This window comes from Neovison vison, chromosome 7 (assembly GCF_020171115.1).
Source record: "Neovison vison isolate M4711 chromosome 7, ASM_NN_V1, whole genome shotgun sequence".
Taxonomy (NCBI): Eukaryota; Metazoa; Chordata; class Mammalia; order Carnivora; family Mustelidae; genus Neogale; species Neogale vison.
In genome coordinates this window covers 35,014,838-35,030,278 of record NC_058097.1, presented here as the reverse complement: position 1 = coordinate 35,030,278, position 15,441 = coordinate 35,014,838, and the positions used below count along the sequence as shown (strand labels likewise).

The 15,441-nt window shown below is 39.1% G+C and overlaps 2 protein-coding genes across 3 annotated transcripts in view; one reads left to right on the top strand and one right to left on the bottom strand.

Moving 5' to 3' along the window:
• ITFG1 (integrin alpha FG-GAP repeat containing 1) overlaps positions 1–7,395 on the bottom strand; it is a 297,293-nt gene extending 289,898 nt beyond the window's left edge. The window contains exons 1-2 of the mRNA XM_044256211.1: positions 7,173–7,395; positions 5,412–5,484 (exon numbers count right to left, since the gene is read on the bottom strand). Of these exons, the coding sequence (XP_044112146.1) occupies positions 5,412–5,484; positions 7,173–7,380 (281 nt within the window). The 5' untranslated portion in view covers positions 7,381–7,395. The remainder of the gene's footprint in view (positions 1–5,411; positions 5,485–7,172) is intronic.
• A 261-nt stretch (positions 7,396–7,656) lies between these two features.
• Positions 7,657–15,441, top strand: part of PHKB (phosphorylase kinase regulatory subunit beta) — a 234,784-nt gene continuing 226,999 nt past the window's right edge. The window contains exons 1-2 of one of the 2 annotated variants that reach the window (XM_044256210.1): positions 7,684–7,768; positions 9,935–10,047. In XM_044256210.1, coding sequence (XP_044112145.1) covers positions 9,993–10,047 — 55 coding nt within the window. In that variant the 5' untranslated portion in view covers positions 7,684–7,768; positions 9,935–9,992. Of the gene's footprint in view, positions 7,769–9,934; positions 10,048–15,441 lie in introns of both variants that reach the window. The other variant, XM_044256209.1, reaches the window with a different exon arrangement.

Genomic DNA, 15,441 nt, shown 5'->3' with positions numbered 1-15,441 from the left:
TTATGTTCTTACACTAGCTAATATAGTCCTTTTACTTTGTTCTTTTGTCAAGGACACCAATGAATTTGGCTGGTTTATAAGAAACGGAGGCTCATAATTAACTGTTAAGACAATAAGGGGTATCACTGTCATTTTATTAGTTAAAAGTATATTATTTGTAAAATATTTAATTTTTGATTTTAATACAGATGTGAAGATTAATCATTTTATTTTTGAAAAATATTCAAGATTCACAATGGTAAATAAGTTCTTTTTATCAAACCTGGCAATATGGTATCAAAACATACATATCTAATTTTATATTTTAATAATGAAATAATTTTGAAATTATTTATATTAACCTTGAAAACTTAAAACATGTCTTCTTGTAACATTTGAATGACCCAACCAAAAAACAGGCCTTAAATTCAATCTTTATTTAATTCCACTTAGAGCAAATAGCAAGATAGCAAGTTTTCCAATAGACTAGAGATAATTACTTTGTAAATGGCATCAAGAATCTAAAAATATATATAACAGATTTTATTTAGGGTGAAAATGAGAAAAATACTGAAAAAGTTAAGCAAGGTTAAGAGGAGTGAAGAGAAACAATAGTATCATAATGCATCTACCTATTATGTCCCATACATTACATCAATGCTTAATAGCTATTAACTGATAATTTTTATCACCTGAATTATCATTCTCATTGAACTGACTCGAAAACTGAGGTCTGGAGCAATTAAAAAGCTAAAGCTAAAAGCTAAAACTAACTAGCTAACAAGCTGACAATTAAACTGAATTGCTGAAATTCAAATTGTGTCAGCCTCTAAAACTAAAATAAACTTCATCCTGATAAAATCGTTTTGGTAATGCTAGTTTCCTCAAATAATTCCAACAATACTTTAAGTTTTATCTATGAAAATACCTGTTTTTTAAAAATGATGCTATAGCAATCACCCATGCTACGATGTAGCAAACTATATCTAATTGTGGAGGTCTCTTCATCTGCATGTGCATACAGAAACATACTCAGTAACACATACTGAACATAGTTGGTATTAATACCTGTCTAAATATATTCATGATTTGAGGGCAAAAAGTACTCTAGAATAGACAGGAATGTATTACAAAGGATTAGTTGGGAATTTAACCTAATCAGGTTATATGGCCACAAATACCTAGCTTCTTTATGGCTGTAAAAATAAGAAGTAGAACATTTAAAGATATGAGATTGACATATGTGTTTTTCTTTTTCTTTTTTTTTTGAAGATTTTATTTATTTATTTGAGAGAGAGAAAGTGAGAGAGAACATGAGAGGGGAGAAGGTCAGAGGGAGAAGCAGACTCCCTGTGGAGCTGGGAACCCGATTCAGGACTCGATCCCGGGACTCCAGGATCATGACCTGAGCTGTAGGCAGTCGCCCAACCAACTGAGCCACCCAGGTACCCCGACATATGCATTTTTCTTTTCTTCTTTTAAAGAACCAACTAAAATGATACTGAATAAAAGTTTTTAAAAAATATATATCCCTCAAAAACAAAGAGATCATAAAGGGAGATAGGGAGTGGAAGGAATGCTAACTGACTTATGAGCACAAGAAAACTAAAAGCTAAAACGTTTTAAGGAAAAGGCTTAAGAATGAAAGTTTTTGCCCAGAACTGAGAAGCTCAGAATTTGCAGTCATCAGAAATTATGAAAGACAAGAGTGATGCAAGAGGCTGAAAACAGGTTTATCTGAAAGTCTATATTGTGAGTGATGGTCCCTTGTCCCTCTCTCTCAACAAGACAAGAACCAAGCAGTTTATTAACCAGGGATTACAGATTTAAGTTACAGCAAAGGGTAAGGTTTGGGACTAAGCTAAAAACAGAATGTTAAGTTTACAGAAGGAACAATCTGACCCTTGCCCCCAGCTCTATCCTATCCCTTGGATGCCAGGCATCCAGGAGCATATCCACAGGGCAAGACAGGAGATAAGGGGCACCATGCAAAGTTTCCAATCAGCTTGTTAGTCCCATACTATTAAGTATGATGTCTCTGCTTTTTGAAGAAAACTATGAATATTAAAGAGAGCCAAAACAAATAGCAATAAGGAAATGGAAGAAAAGAGAAATAATAAGGGGAATAACGAATCTTCAAAACTATACTTGAAGACATAAGGAAGTATGTCCATAAAACAAAAAAGGAACAGAATGCTAAGAGAAAAGAATAGTAAGAGAACACAGAAAACTTCTTGGAGATAAAAAATAAGACAGCTAACAAAAAATTCAATAGAAGGCTTCAAGTAAAACTGAGAAAACCTCCTGGAAAGCAAACAAAATGAAATGACAAAAACACAGATAAAATGAAGGTATAAGGGCAGTCCAATAACCAAATGATAAGAATTCCTGAAAGAGAATTAAAAAAATTACTAAAGAAATAAGAACATTTCAGAAAGCACCCAAAGTTAGAAACCTCCATTTTGAAGGGGCCCACCTAATACCCAGTATAACAAATGAAAAATAAATCAAGACACATTATCATGAAATATCAGAGCAAAAGGGATAAAGACGAGACCCTAAAAGCTTCCAAAAGTAAAAATAAAACAAGTCACCTTAGAAGGATTAGAGGGAAAAAAAGCACTGTATTTTAAAATAGCACCCCATGAAACTAGAAGACTATAGGCCAATCAAAGTATAAAAAATTGGGGACTTGGAAGGACAAAGCATATACTGTTGCTTAGGAATTTCCTGAAGGATGCACTCTAGTGAAGTAAATGAAGATGTTAAGAATAAAAGGGCACAGGATCCAAAAAAAGAGGGATCCAACAAAGAATGACAAAGGGAAAATCCCCAAATACTAACCTTGCAGGAGGCTTAAAGAATGAATCCAGAGGGGGTAGAGGACTCAAAGGGGAAAACAAAAATGTACAATTGGTATTCAGCAAATACGATGGAACATGTACCATGAAATTAAAGTACACAGAAAACTATGCAATTGAATTTTCAAAAATCAACCGTTTACTTCAGGAGGAAAAATTGCAGAAATGAAATAAAAAATGGTGGATACTGACGTGCACAGAAACTACATGGTCAAAATGTAAACGAAGTTTACTAATTTAACTAAAAATATGATATAATGAAACTGAGATGATGGGGATAATTAAGAAGGCAAATCCTCATGTATGCTAACAAAAATCCAAGAGAAGAGCATTAGTGAAGAAATTACAGTGTAAATGCTTATTTTAATATGGAAATAAACCTCAGAAAAAATATCTGAAGGTTTTGTAAGTGGTTGCATCTGAGAGAAGAACATGGGAGTAGGAAAGAGCAAAGAGGAAAGGAAAGAGGAAAGAAAAGAGGAGAGTTATTTTTCCTTTGAAAAATATTCTAAACAAAATAAAAACAAGTTTCTAAATTTTAATAATATAAGACAACATTGCATTAATCAAAGAAAATGAAACAAACTGCCATTTTTTTTTTTAAAGTCGGTAAAAGTTTAGTCCTTTGTAGTTCAAACATTTCTTTCCAAGAAAAATCACTTCCAAGCAGTTCATTTCTTGTATATAATATTTACCTACTGTTACCTGCCCACGCGGAGCATGCTGACATTTATTACTAGGAAAATTTCTCAAGAAGGACAGTTCCTGCTTGTTCATTTAAAACTTTCTCTCAATGTTCAAATTCAAGGTCCTTTTTTTTTTTTTTTAAGATTTTTTAAATTTATTTGTTTGACAGAGATTATAAGTAGGCAGAGAGGTTGGTGGGAGGAGAGGGGAGGCAGAAATTAGGCTCCCTGCTGAGCAGAGAGACTGATGTGGGGCTTGATCCCAGGACCCTGAGATTATGACTTGAGCAGAAGACAGAGGCTTTAACCCACTGAGCCACCCAGGCACCCCAAGGTATTTTTTTTTAAACAAATGTCTGAGTTTAAATATTGTAGAGTCTGAGCAATCATTAGCCCACAAAGGGAATTAAATATTTTTTAAACTGTTTCCTAAGTAATTTCTTATCTTTCTACAAACCAATTCACCCTGTAAATGGTTAACAAGTAAATCAACTTAAAATACCATTTTTTTCATCTTTCCTTTATTTTTTTTTTAAGATTTTATTTATTATTTGACAGAGAGAGACACAGCAAGATAGGGAATAGAAGCAGGGGGAGTGGGAGAGGGAGAAGCAGGCTTCCGACTGAGCAGAGTGCCTGACCTGGGGCTTGATCCCAGGACTCTGGGATCATGACATGAGCCAAAGCAGAAGCTAAACAACTGAGCCACCCAGGCACCCCTTCATCTTTCCTTTAAACAAGAACCTGTAATGATTCCCTGCTTTTTATGGGATTCAGTTCAAAAGCATTGTGATAACATTATCACAGGTTCCTAGTCCTCCCTGATCTCATCTTCTTGGTCCATAACTCTCCAACCTATACCATCCATTTCAGCTAAGTAAATCTTTCCATCTCCATTTCACAACACGCTTACTCCTATCTCTTGTTAATGCTGTGTCCCCAAAATTAAAAGCTTGCACCTAAATTATACTGAAGGTCACTGAAATCCTATAACTTTCTAGAAGTTTCCACTTTACTCTGTACAAGTCTTCCTTGAACCAGTCATCAATCAATGCTTGCTTCTTCATGTTTCAAAACTGTGCTGGTTCGGGCGCCTGGGTGGCTCGGTGGGTTGGGCTGCTGCCTTTGGCTTGGGTCATGATCTCAGGGTCCTGGGATCGAGTCCTGCATCGGGCTCTCTGCTCAGCAGGGAGCCTGCTTCCTCCTCTCTCTCCCTCTGCCTGCCTCTCTGCCTACTTGTGATCTCTCTCTGTCAAATAAATAAATAAAATCTTTAAAAAACAAAACAAAACAAAACAAAAAAAACCTGTGCTGGTTCATTACTGATGATGATCACTGAGTTTCAGGCCATGTCAGTGACATAAAATAAAAATAAGAACTATTATTTGAACAAATCTAAAATTCAGCCTGATTTAAATTCCTTCAAAATAAGCCTTAAAAAACCCACCACTTACCAAGCAAAAAGAAATGAGCACAAAGATCACTGACCTTTTCCCAGTGCAAATAAAGGCCCCTTCCTACCCTCAACACATAGTTGACCTGATGAACCTGTGAATGAGCTGGTGCCATGTGCACACTCAGGATGAGGGACAATCTCCAACACATTCACGAAGGGGTATTAGATTGCAAGAGAATGAAGGGTGTTTATGCAGGAACAAACCTAATTTACTCAAGCATATTGATTTTTTTAAAAAGTAAGTAATTTTTAAACTTTGGTATACTCAATATTTTTCCTAACAAATCTCTTGCTACCCATACCTCATAACTAGTGGTTTTGTGTCAACACAGTTGAGTAAAATTGATTCAAAGACAATTCAACTAGCTATTGCATATCAATCATTACAACAATGATTGTTTTTACAGGAAAATATACATTTGTACTTACTTCAAAGACACTTTTACTTTGGGTTTAAAATAGGGTGCATTCTGGTCTGCCAAAAAGACGATTAAATCATTTCCTAAAAGAAGTGAATATACATTATTAGAGAAGTATTTCCAGGTAATACCTCTAATCAGTGGTTACAAAAAGCTTTCTGGGTGCTGTTCTTAACAAAAAAACTTTTATTTTACTCCAGTTCCTCTGCCCTCTCAAGGTGAGTCTTACTTGTCTGATGGAATGGGGATACCTAACAGTATATCACAAATTCAGTGTTGAAGTGGCACAGAAACAGGAAGGATGAACACAGAAAATGAGGCTGATCAAAACAAACTGAGGCCAATGGCTTCTGCCAGGAATCAGATCAGGTGACTTAAAAGAATATGTAAGGAATACGCCTTTTACCTATAGTATATGTCAAGCCTTATCTCCCAAACCTACCAACATGACCTCTTATAAGGCTGTTGAGTTTATCACACAGATGCATTGCCCCAAGAAACAGGAGCTCCTACTGTAGGTATCTAACTAGTAACAAGGACATGATTACATATTTAAGAAAAAGTTGAATCTTCTAAGGTCCTCCTCTTGTGGCTTCTACAGAACCATCACCCAAGTTGATGCACTGGAACTCACTGGATGCATTCATGAGAACTCACTGGAACACACTTTTGAAACTGTTTAATTAAACCCAAACCAACTTTCTGAATTCAGTTTGGATGGAATAGCTACAGGTTTGGCAGTATGCACCCTTCTTGCAATAAATACATAGTCATACAAAGATAGGAAAATTATCCACAGTCCACAAGAGGCTTCGGTATATTTATAAGAGCCACAAAAAACCTGGACCAAGATCCTGTTAATTAAGCTCTGTATAAACCTGCTTCACCTCCTCCCTTAATGGCCTTGATCTACCCAGTTCGGGGGTACTTGAAATGTTAAGACCCTTTAATATCCATTGTCAGCATCAAAATTTACAATAAAGTTTGTTTAGTGATGATTAAAGCAAAGAACTCCTAAAAACCTCAAGTTGACAAGGAAAGCAGAGATTTGGAAGATTAGGGTGGTGACCAAAGTGAGTAAAAGGTCAGGTGCTCATAAGACTACACAGCTCAGGAGGGAGAAGAATCCGCAGTTTAACATTGATAAACGCTGGGTTTCTCAATGGTCCCTTCAAAATGGTTGTGTGAGCTGTTAAGTGTTTAGGGCACAGGGCGGGGCGGGGGGGCGAGGGGGCAGAGAGTGGATACAGTAGCTTCAAAGCTGGGACCCTGAAAAAGTGAGGGGCGGGTGAATAAGGCAAATGAGGAGGTAGATATCAGAAGAAACTGTCAAGTTGCATCTTTCCCAGTTCATTAAAGGAGAAGGAATATCGAAGGAAGTAAAGCAGAAAGGAATGAAGGGATTTGGGGAGGGGAAGGCAGAGGGAAGCTAAAAAGACTCCTGGGAATCAGGAAGGACTTGGGAAAGCAGGTGATTGCATGGGGAGCAGAAGGTACTCGGGTGAAGGCCTCAGGAACAACACAAAACCCTGGGGTGTTTCTAGGGCTCTTGTAGGTAGATCAAACTGTGGGGTGGCCAGGCCAGCATCCGGGACTGGAAAAGATGGAGAAAACGGGCAAGCTGCAAAGGATGCTGGAAATTAAGGGAGAGACAGGGTTGGGAGAGAAGGGCTGGGAAATGCAGGAGGACTGGCCATCCGGGCTAGGGGTGTGGGAACACCGGGAGGGGCACAGGGACAGCGGACAGAGGGAGGGCCGGGCAAGCACTGACTTTCCCGCAGCACGAAGAGGTCCGTCTGCTTGTCGGAGTTGAGGTCTCCGAAGGCCGCCAGGGTGCCCCAGGCCTCGGCCCCAAAGAGCTCGGCCGTGACGTTGTGCAGCGCCCGCGCCGGGACCGGCCCGACTCCCAGCAGCGCGAGCCCCCCAAGCAGCGGCGCCAGCAGCACCCAGGAGCTCGGCAGCCGGCCCGCCGCCGCCATGGCAGCCCCTCGGCCCCCGCCCGCCGGCACACTGCCGCGCTTGACGGCAGCCGGAAAGCACCGTACCGCCGGCCGAGAAAAAAATCGCACTGCCCAGATGCTCGCACGAGCCGCCACCGGTTCCCCGCTCACTCTCCGCTAGAGCTAAACCTCCGGCGCTTGGGAGGCCGCGGAACTAGGTTGAAAATCGCCCTTGCGCTCACTTCCGGCCGGCGCGCCTCTCGACAGTGTCGCGCGGGGGGGGGCGGGGCCGGCCGGGAGGAGCTGACAGGCGGCCCCGGGGGCGGTGGCCAAGGCGGCTGCCCGAGAGCGGTGTTGGGGTTGGCGGGGCTCATGGCTGAAGTGAGCTGGAAGGTGTTGGAGCGAAGAGCCCGGGCCAAGCGCTCAGGTTTGGCTGGCTGGAGCGCCACCCCCTTCCCCAGCACCCGGGTGGTGCACCCCCTCAAGCGACTTGGACGGGAGGGTGGTGGGGGTCCTGGGGCTGAACCTGTGCCCGCCTGTGTCCCCTTAGAAAGCAGAGGGCGGTCCGTGGCCTCCTTACTCATGTCTACCCCCATCCGCACCAGTAGGTGGTGGCCCCAACTTTACCACATGTGTTTTCCCCCAATGCTATTTCGTATGTGTCCCCCCCACCCCACCCCCGGAAAGTAGGTGGTGGTGTCGACTAAGCTCCGAGTCTTTAGAAATCAGGTGGCTGCCAGTTTCCTGGGGGGAGTGCGTCCTCCCTCAAAAATCAGCTTCGTTCTTAGATGTGACTATGATCTGGTCCTAGAAAACTGGCAGCAGAAATGTGTTGTCTTATTTCATATCTCCCTTTTACATTCTTCACAAGTTCTGCGAGTTTTCTATGTAGCACGAATCGAGGGGGGACAGGGCCTTACGCTGTGAAGGGGGTCACGTTGAGCATGCTTAGGGCTCAGAAGGAAGCGGGCCCCTTCCCTGGGCAAGTGGCCCCAAGACTCATAGTTCCCAGTGGTGCCTCCCGAATCCAAAGCCGCCGAGGTCAGAAGACGCTGCGCAGGCAGTTACAACAGTTGGAAGTGTCCTGAACTGACTTGTTAAAATTGCAAAGTCACGACTTTGAAGTTAGCACTTGTGGCTGATCACTCCTCTAGATAGAATTGAAACTTCCCTTATTTCTGGCTGGCTGGATATCATCTTGAGCTAAATGTGTGCCTATAAACAGAAAAGATGTGTGGAATGACAAGTGTTCAATTAAGAATCTTCCTTTTTAAAGGATTGACGTTATTATATGTCAGTGTTGAGAGATGCTAATGTTAAGCAAGGAAAGGCATGGCCCTCAGAAAACCAGTCTGCATTTGCATTAATATTGAGAGTTTTTTTTTTTTTTTCTTCAGCGAATATGCCCCATTATGTTTGGGGTTTTTTCAATTTATGTATTTTTTGGTTGTCTCTTGTGTGGTTTGCCTTTTTTTTTTTTTTTAATGTGTCTAATTTCATAAATCATACAGGAGAAAGTCATTGAATCTTCCTTGCCAATTTCGTTGTTTTTAAACTTTACTTAAAAAGTTTTGCACTACTTACTTAGGTTACAGCAAAACTACCAGGAAAGTATGAGAGAATTTTTTTTTTAGCAAGTAGTCCTTAGTACATTTCAGAGTCATTACAGTTATTTGAATTAGTCACATGTATTGTTGTTTCATAATTTTTAAAGTTTTTGTGTCATATTGAAATATTGATTGACCACTAACAATGTGTCTACCTGGGCTATAAAAAGTGTTAATTGTATTGAACACATCTGGTCAAAGAGAGTAACCTGAGTTTTCTTCCAGGGATCTGAGGTCTGCCCTCAATGTCTATTTTACAGCATTTCTCTTTTCTTTTAATAAGCATATAGGGTTTATTTTCTTCTCCAGGCTCTATTTTCTCTGAATTGCATATCATAACAGTAAGCTTTGAAAACCTACCTTCCCTTTCTTAAGTGAGAAAAAAAAATCGGATTTAACTTTTATTGAATGCAGTCACTTAAGTCCAGTTTCATGTTAAGTGCATAGTATAAATGTTGGATGTTACTGTGTGTTTATATTATGGTAGTAAAAGATAGTATTCGAAGTCATTCCTCCAAATTAGTTGAGGTTTCAGGTTCTAACTCTGTAAGGTATTGACTATGAAGTTTATTGCATGAATTATTGACTTCCTGTGTTATTAAAAACAATCAACCTGATTCTGTTTGTTACTTTTAGAAGAATATATAAACTGAGCTTAGTTTGAAATATATAACATGACTCTGAGATAGATGCCACTGCAAAGTTCTGAGCATTGTTACATAGTAGCGAATCACTTCACTGCTCAATAGAGGATGCTACACTTGTGTAATGTTTAATAAGTGGATATTATATATTTCCTGCCTCATCCATATAAGCAAATGTAATTTATCAAAGCAAAGAAAATCAAATTTTCAAGTCATTAAAAAGAAAATAAAATTATAATGAGCCTCGATTATTGCCTTTGTTGCACACTGCATCATGTTAATAACTGCTCACACTGCTTTCAATTAATCTAATGCTGATTGCTTCTAACCTTCACTAAACAGTTTTGAAAATTGCTGTAGTTTAGCCTGCGACGCTTATGATTAGAGTCAACAATTTGAAATGGCCAGCTCACCTGATGCCATCGTCTCTTCTCCTTCAGCTTTCTTAAGGTCTGGTAAGTGTATAGACCCCAAAAGGGTCACTTGGTAATTTTAAATACCTTTGTTTCTGAAGGTTGGTGTCAACCATATGATACCATCTTGGTTTTATTTCCTCTTTGGTGGGCCCAAGCCTGGCATCATTTCTGTTTTTTTTTTTTTTTTTTAAGATTTTATTTATTTTATTTGACAGAGAGAAATCACAAGTAGACAGAGAGGCAGGCAGAGAGAAAGAGAGAGAGGGAAGCAGGCTCCCTGCTGAGCAGAGAGCCCGATGCGGGACTCGATCCCAGGACCCTGAGATCATGACCTGAGCCGAAGGCAGCGGCTTAACCCACTGAGCCACCCAGGCGCCCCCTATTTCTGTTTTTGTTAGACTCAAGTTTGAATGTGGCCTATAGTGATATTGTGTAGGGCGTGAGAAGTGTAGAGGAGCCCCTGTCTTTACTCTAGCAATATGTGACCAGGGTCTGGGAACCTCAGTGCCAGGGATCCTCAGTTGTAAAATGGGTACCTAAAAAGTTTCTTAAGTGATTATCATCTTCTTGGATAATGGAAGTAACTTTTTTAAATTAGAAATTTTTGGTTAGTGTTACAATTATTTCCTCATCTACTACCTGTGAAGTAGGGTTTTCTTCTTCTTCTTCTTCTTCTTTTAAAGAGAGAGGTGGATGGAGGGGCAGAGGGAGAGGGAAAGAGAGAATCTTAAAAAGCCTCCATGCCCAGCACAGAGCCCAATGTGGGGCTCCGTCTCATGACCCTGAGATCAGGACCTCAGCTGAAATCAAGAGTCTGATGCTTAATTGACTGAGCCACTGAGGTGCCCCTGTGAAGCAGGTATTTTTGTAAATAGGATTTCATAGACAGGAAATGGAAGCTCACAAAGGTAAAACAACTTGCCCCAGATCCCAGACTATTATGTTTCAAGGCTATCTGCTTTGCCTTCTACACCTTGGCATGCTGGTATAAGGGCTGGAGGAGATTTTGGCACAGTGGCTCTTAGACATGTTGGTGAGACCCTTTGCAAGTGGATGAAAGCTGATTGCTCCCCTCATGAGTCCCTAGGATTTGGAAAACATATGCAAGAAAGTTCATGCATCCAATGGAGACCACATTTGTATTCTCATTAGGAATTCAGGTCTTTGGCTGTATCTAGTCTTCCTTTACAAAAGAAGGAAAGGCCTCCTTTGGGCTTTTTTCTATATGTAGTGACCCATCTTGGCCATTTAAAATCTGTTCATTGTGTGAACACTCTCGGAGAAGCCCTTTGGCAAAAGGATGCTTTTCATCTCAAATATGCCTTAAGCAGAATATTCAGCCTTGGGACTCATTAACAGGTAAATGTGAGATGAGGCAGCCCAAACCCTGACAATAAAGCCCAAACTTTTATTTCCTTTTAGATTTTAATTCCTGTTTTGGCAAGATTGAGGAGGAAAATCTTGAAATAGGAAGGAGCTTAAGGAAAAATCACAGAAAAGAATGCTCATATTAAGGAATGAAAATGATCCTTGTCTTCAGCTGTCATCTGCTAAATAACAAAAGAGTATATAATATATAACATCGACAGTTGATTTCTGGTTTAATCTTTGAACTAAGAGAAGAAGAAGACATATATCTTTGGACTGTGCTTTCTTTATTTTAAGTACCAGGCTCTGTTTTCCATTTTGGCTTTCCTAGTAAGGGCTTGGTTGGTTTCCAGCATTAGCAAAGTCATTCAGCAGTTATAGGGAAAGAGAATACTAAAGATATGCTTTTATGCATCAATAGTCCTGAAAATTTCAAAACATAAGGACTGTGCTTTACCAGTACATAGGGTATTTGATATACAGATGCTTCATTTACAAAAAGCATTTCCAGTACTGTATCATTAAATTGAAATAGAATGCACTAAGAGACAACATAGAAATATACCAAACTTCACAGTTTTAAGCTATGTTAAAGACTTGATTCCTTGTGAATTACTTTCAACATTTACACTTTTTGGGGGGTTCCTTTAACCAAAACTTAATATTATGACTCCAAAATCTCCTTAAATCTTTTATCTGCTAAACACTCTGAGTGGTTTGCATTTATAATTTATTTACTAATTGAGAAATACTGCTTTGGAAATGATGTATTTTCCCTATTGTGATTTCTTGGACATTATCACTGTAGAAGAGAGTTTTAAGGTATAATTTCAGGGGCACTGGGGTGGCTCAGTTGGTTGAGCGACTGGCTCGATTTCATTTCAGGTCGTGATCTTTGGGTTCTGGGATCAAGCCCTGTGTCAGGCTCTGCACTCAGCAGCGAGTCTGCTTGAGAATTCTTTCTCTCTCTTTGCTCAGGCTGTAGGTTTCTGTCTCTCTGTCAAATAAATAAGTAAATAAATCTAAAAAAAAAAAAGGAATACTTTCATTTAACAGTTATTCTGAAGTATGTCCTTGTTTGACAGCTGAGCTTTTCCCTGGTGTTTTTGTCTAGATACTATTCGATGATACCAAAAATGAAAGCTAGTACCTTGATTTTGGAAAATTAACTTCTAGTGTACCTAGATTGTTTTATGTATTGTAACCCTCTTTATTTCTCCTGAATTTATTTCTAGTATATTGTCTTCATTCCCACTCTTTACTCAATTTATTATGTGTGCATTCTTAGTTGTGCTCTGACTGCTAATATGACCATAAGTGCTATGGTTAAATATCATCTCTTTTGTTCCGACTACTTAAATTTAAAGAGGTATCTGGAGGTATGGGTTTTTCTTTAAAGAACCTTGGAGTAAAATATACAAGACCTTGAATTTATAGGAAAATTCCACCAGCAAAATAAATTATCAAATTAGGAAAGGAGTGTAGCATCCATTCCTCAGATTGCCTCCATCTTTCATGTGACTGCTATAGTTATACAATATGTTAGGTTAACAGAGCTAGTTAGCAATAGCAGTCACATTGGTATTGTGGTTGAATTATTAGTAGTAATTGTTAAGAGCATTTTGTAGTGAGCTAAGAAGTGTTTTTACTTTTATTCTTAGATAATAATTTTGAAAGTTACTCCTTCTTAAAATGAAGTAGCCTGTCTCTATCTTGGCTCCCTAAGTTTACCAGCATCTAAGTGAGTTTATCAGCACAAGACTTGAATTTTTTCCTGATTTCTTTTTAGGTTCTTTGATTAATTTTCTTTTATCAATTTGATTTGATGAGCATATCAGTACCTGGTAAAGTTTTATTATATATTCTGGGCATAACTCAACTCTATTTTACATTTTTGACTCTCTCTTTTTTTCTTTTTCTTTTTAAAGGCATTATATAACCTTGATTTCAGCCTAATGTAATAGACTATTAATCAAAAAGTTTCTTGTGGCTTAGAGATACCATATACCTGGGTTCCTGGACCACTGTGGGTTATAGCCCCTTTGAAAAGCCTAAGGAAAGAGTACACATTTTGTGTTCAGCTAAACCTGAATCTCATCTTGCCTTTGTTGTTTACTGTTGTTTGATCTTGAGCAAGTTACTTTACATCCTTGAGAACTGGCTGCTTTCTCTATAAAAATAAGGGTAATAAAACCTACTTGGAAGAATTATTGTGAGGATTAAGTAAGATGTTATATGCAAAACTCTTGCTATTTAGTAGCTGCCCAATAGATTTTAGTTTTTATCTTTCCTAACATGGTCTTTTATAATATCACTGATAAGTATTTAAAAGTAGGACTTCTATAAAAACAGATGAGTTTGCTTATCTCTCTCATTTTGATATCTAGCCTCTAGGTAGCCATTTGATTAAGAAAACTTGTCATGCTAAAATACAATTAGCTTGAATCAGATTACCCAGAATCTGGTTCTCATTTGAGTCCAAGTCCATTTCATTTTTGTCAATAACACTAGACTAAAGAAATTTTTTATGACAGTTTCCATGGAAATTCCTGTCAGACAGCAGGGAGAGCAGTCATTATTTTATGTATAGTTAGACTTTATTTTTGTCTTATATTGGATATAAAACAGGTTCCCTTCAAGTAGGATGGAATTTTCTAAAACACTTGTAAATTGGATCCTGCTGGGAACTCTGATCGCTTCTTTCTAGGTCTTGCCCTGTAATCTTGTAAGATTTAAGAAATAGAGGACGTACGATGTGGCTTAACTCTCCTGGCATGAATCTCATTGACCTTAAAGTTTACTTTCTCTCTGTATCATTATCCTTAGCAGAGATGATGCTTTAGATTCTATAAGTGAAATAGTTTCATGAGGAGCACAGTGTCTTGTCTTGCTGTTTCACATTGTTACAGAATACTCACAGTGTGCCACCTAAAATCTGTTTTCCTCATGATGTTTTCTTTATCATCAGTCTTCTGTGAGGTGAGAGAAATGATAAGAGGAACTTCCAGAGTTCCTGATTCTGATCTAGGCACCTACTTGAACATTTCCAAATGAGTATATGATGGGCATCTCAATTGAAACCTGGCCAAAATCAAACTCTTACCTCTAATTTCTATTCCTACCCGAAACATGGGCCTCCCTTAATCTTCTTCATCTCAGTAAGCTACTATTTTGCTGGCTCTTAGGCTAAAAATACAGAGGTTATTCCTTTTTTCTTCATCCTTTTTTTCAGTTCATTTGTAAATCCTTTCTACTCCATCGCCAAAAATGTATACTAAAATCTGTCTATTTTTCTCCAGCTGTACTCCTGCCTCCCTAGTTTAAGCCACATTCATCTCTGGTCTAAATTACTGAGATAGCCTGGAAAGAATTCATATTTTTCCCTAAATTACTGAGATAGCCTGGAAAGAATTCATATTTTTCCCTTACTACAATCTGTTCTCTACCTTGCAGTAAGAAGATTCTTTTAAACATGTAAGTCAGATCATGTCACTTTCCTGTGATAATTTATTACGTTTAAGCATAAAATCCACAGTCCCTTCCCTTGGGTGACCCAAGGCACCTGATGTTGCATCTCTGTAATCTTCTCATGGAACACTGTATTCCTCACCTATTTCTTTTCAGGCATACTGGCTTGGTTTGGTTGCTTAAGGGACAATTTTGTTTCAGTTAGGTTCTCTGTAATAGCTATTTCCTTTGCCTGGAAAACCCTCTCTCCTGTTGTTTGGTAGCTTGTGCTTGTCCCTTTCAGTTGTCTGTTAGGTTCTCATCTTAAGCTTAAGTCTCCTTAGAAAGGCCTTTTCTGCCTATCCAATCTAAGTGGCCCCCAGACACATCACTCTTTTTTAAAAAAAATTTTTATTTTTTAGAAACATATATTTTTGGCCCCCGGGGGTACAGGTCTGTGAATCGCCAGGTTTACACACTTCACAGCACTCACCATAGCACATACCCTCCCCAATGTCCATAACCCCACCCCCCTTCTCCCAACCCCCCTCCCCCCAACCCCCCTCAGTTGGTTTGTGAGATTAAGAGTCACTTATCGTTTGTCTCCCTCCCAATCCC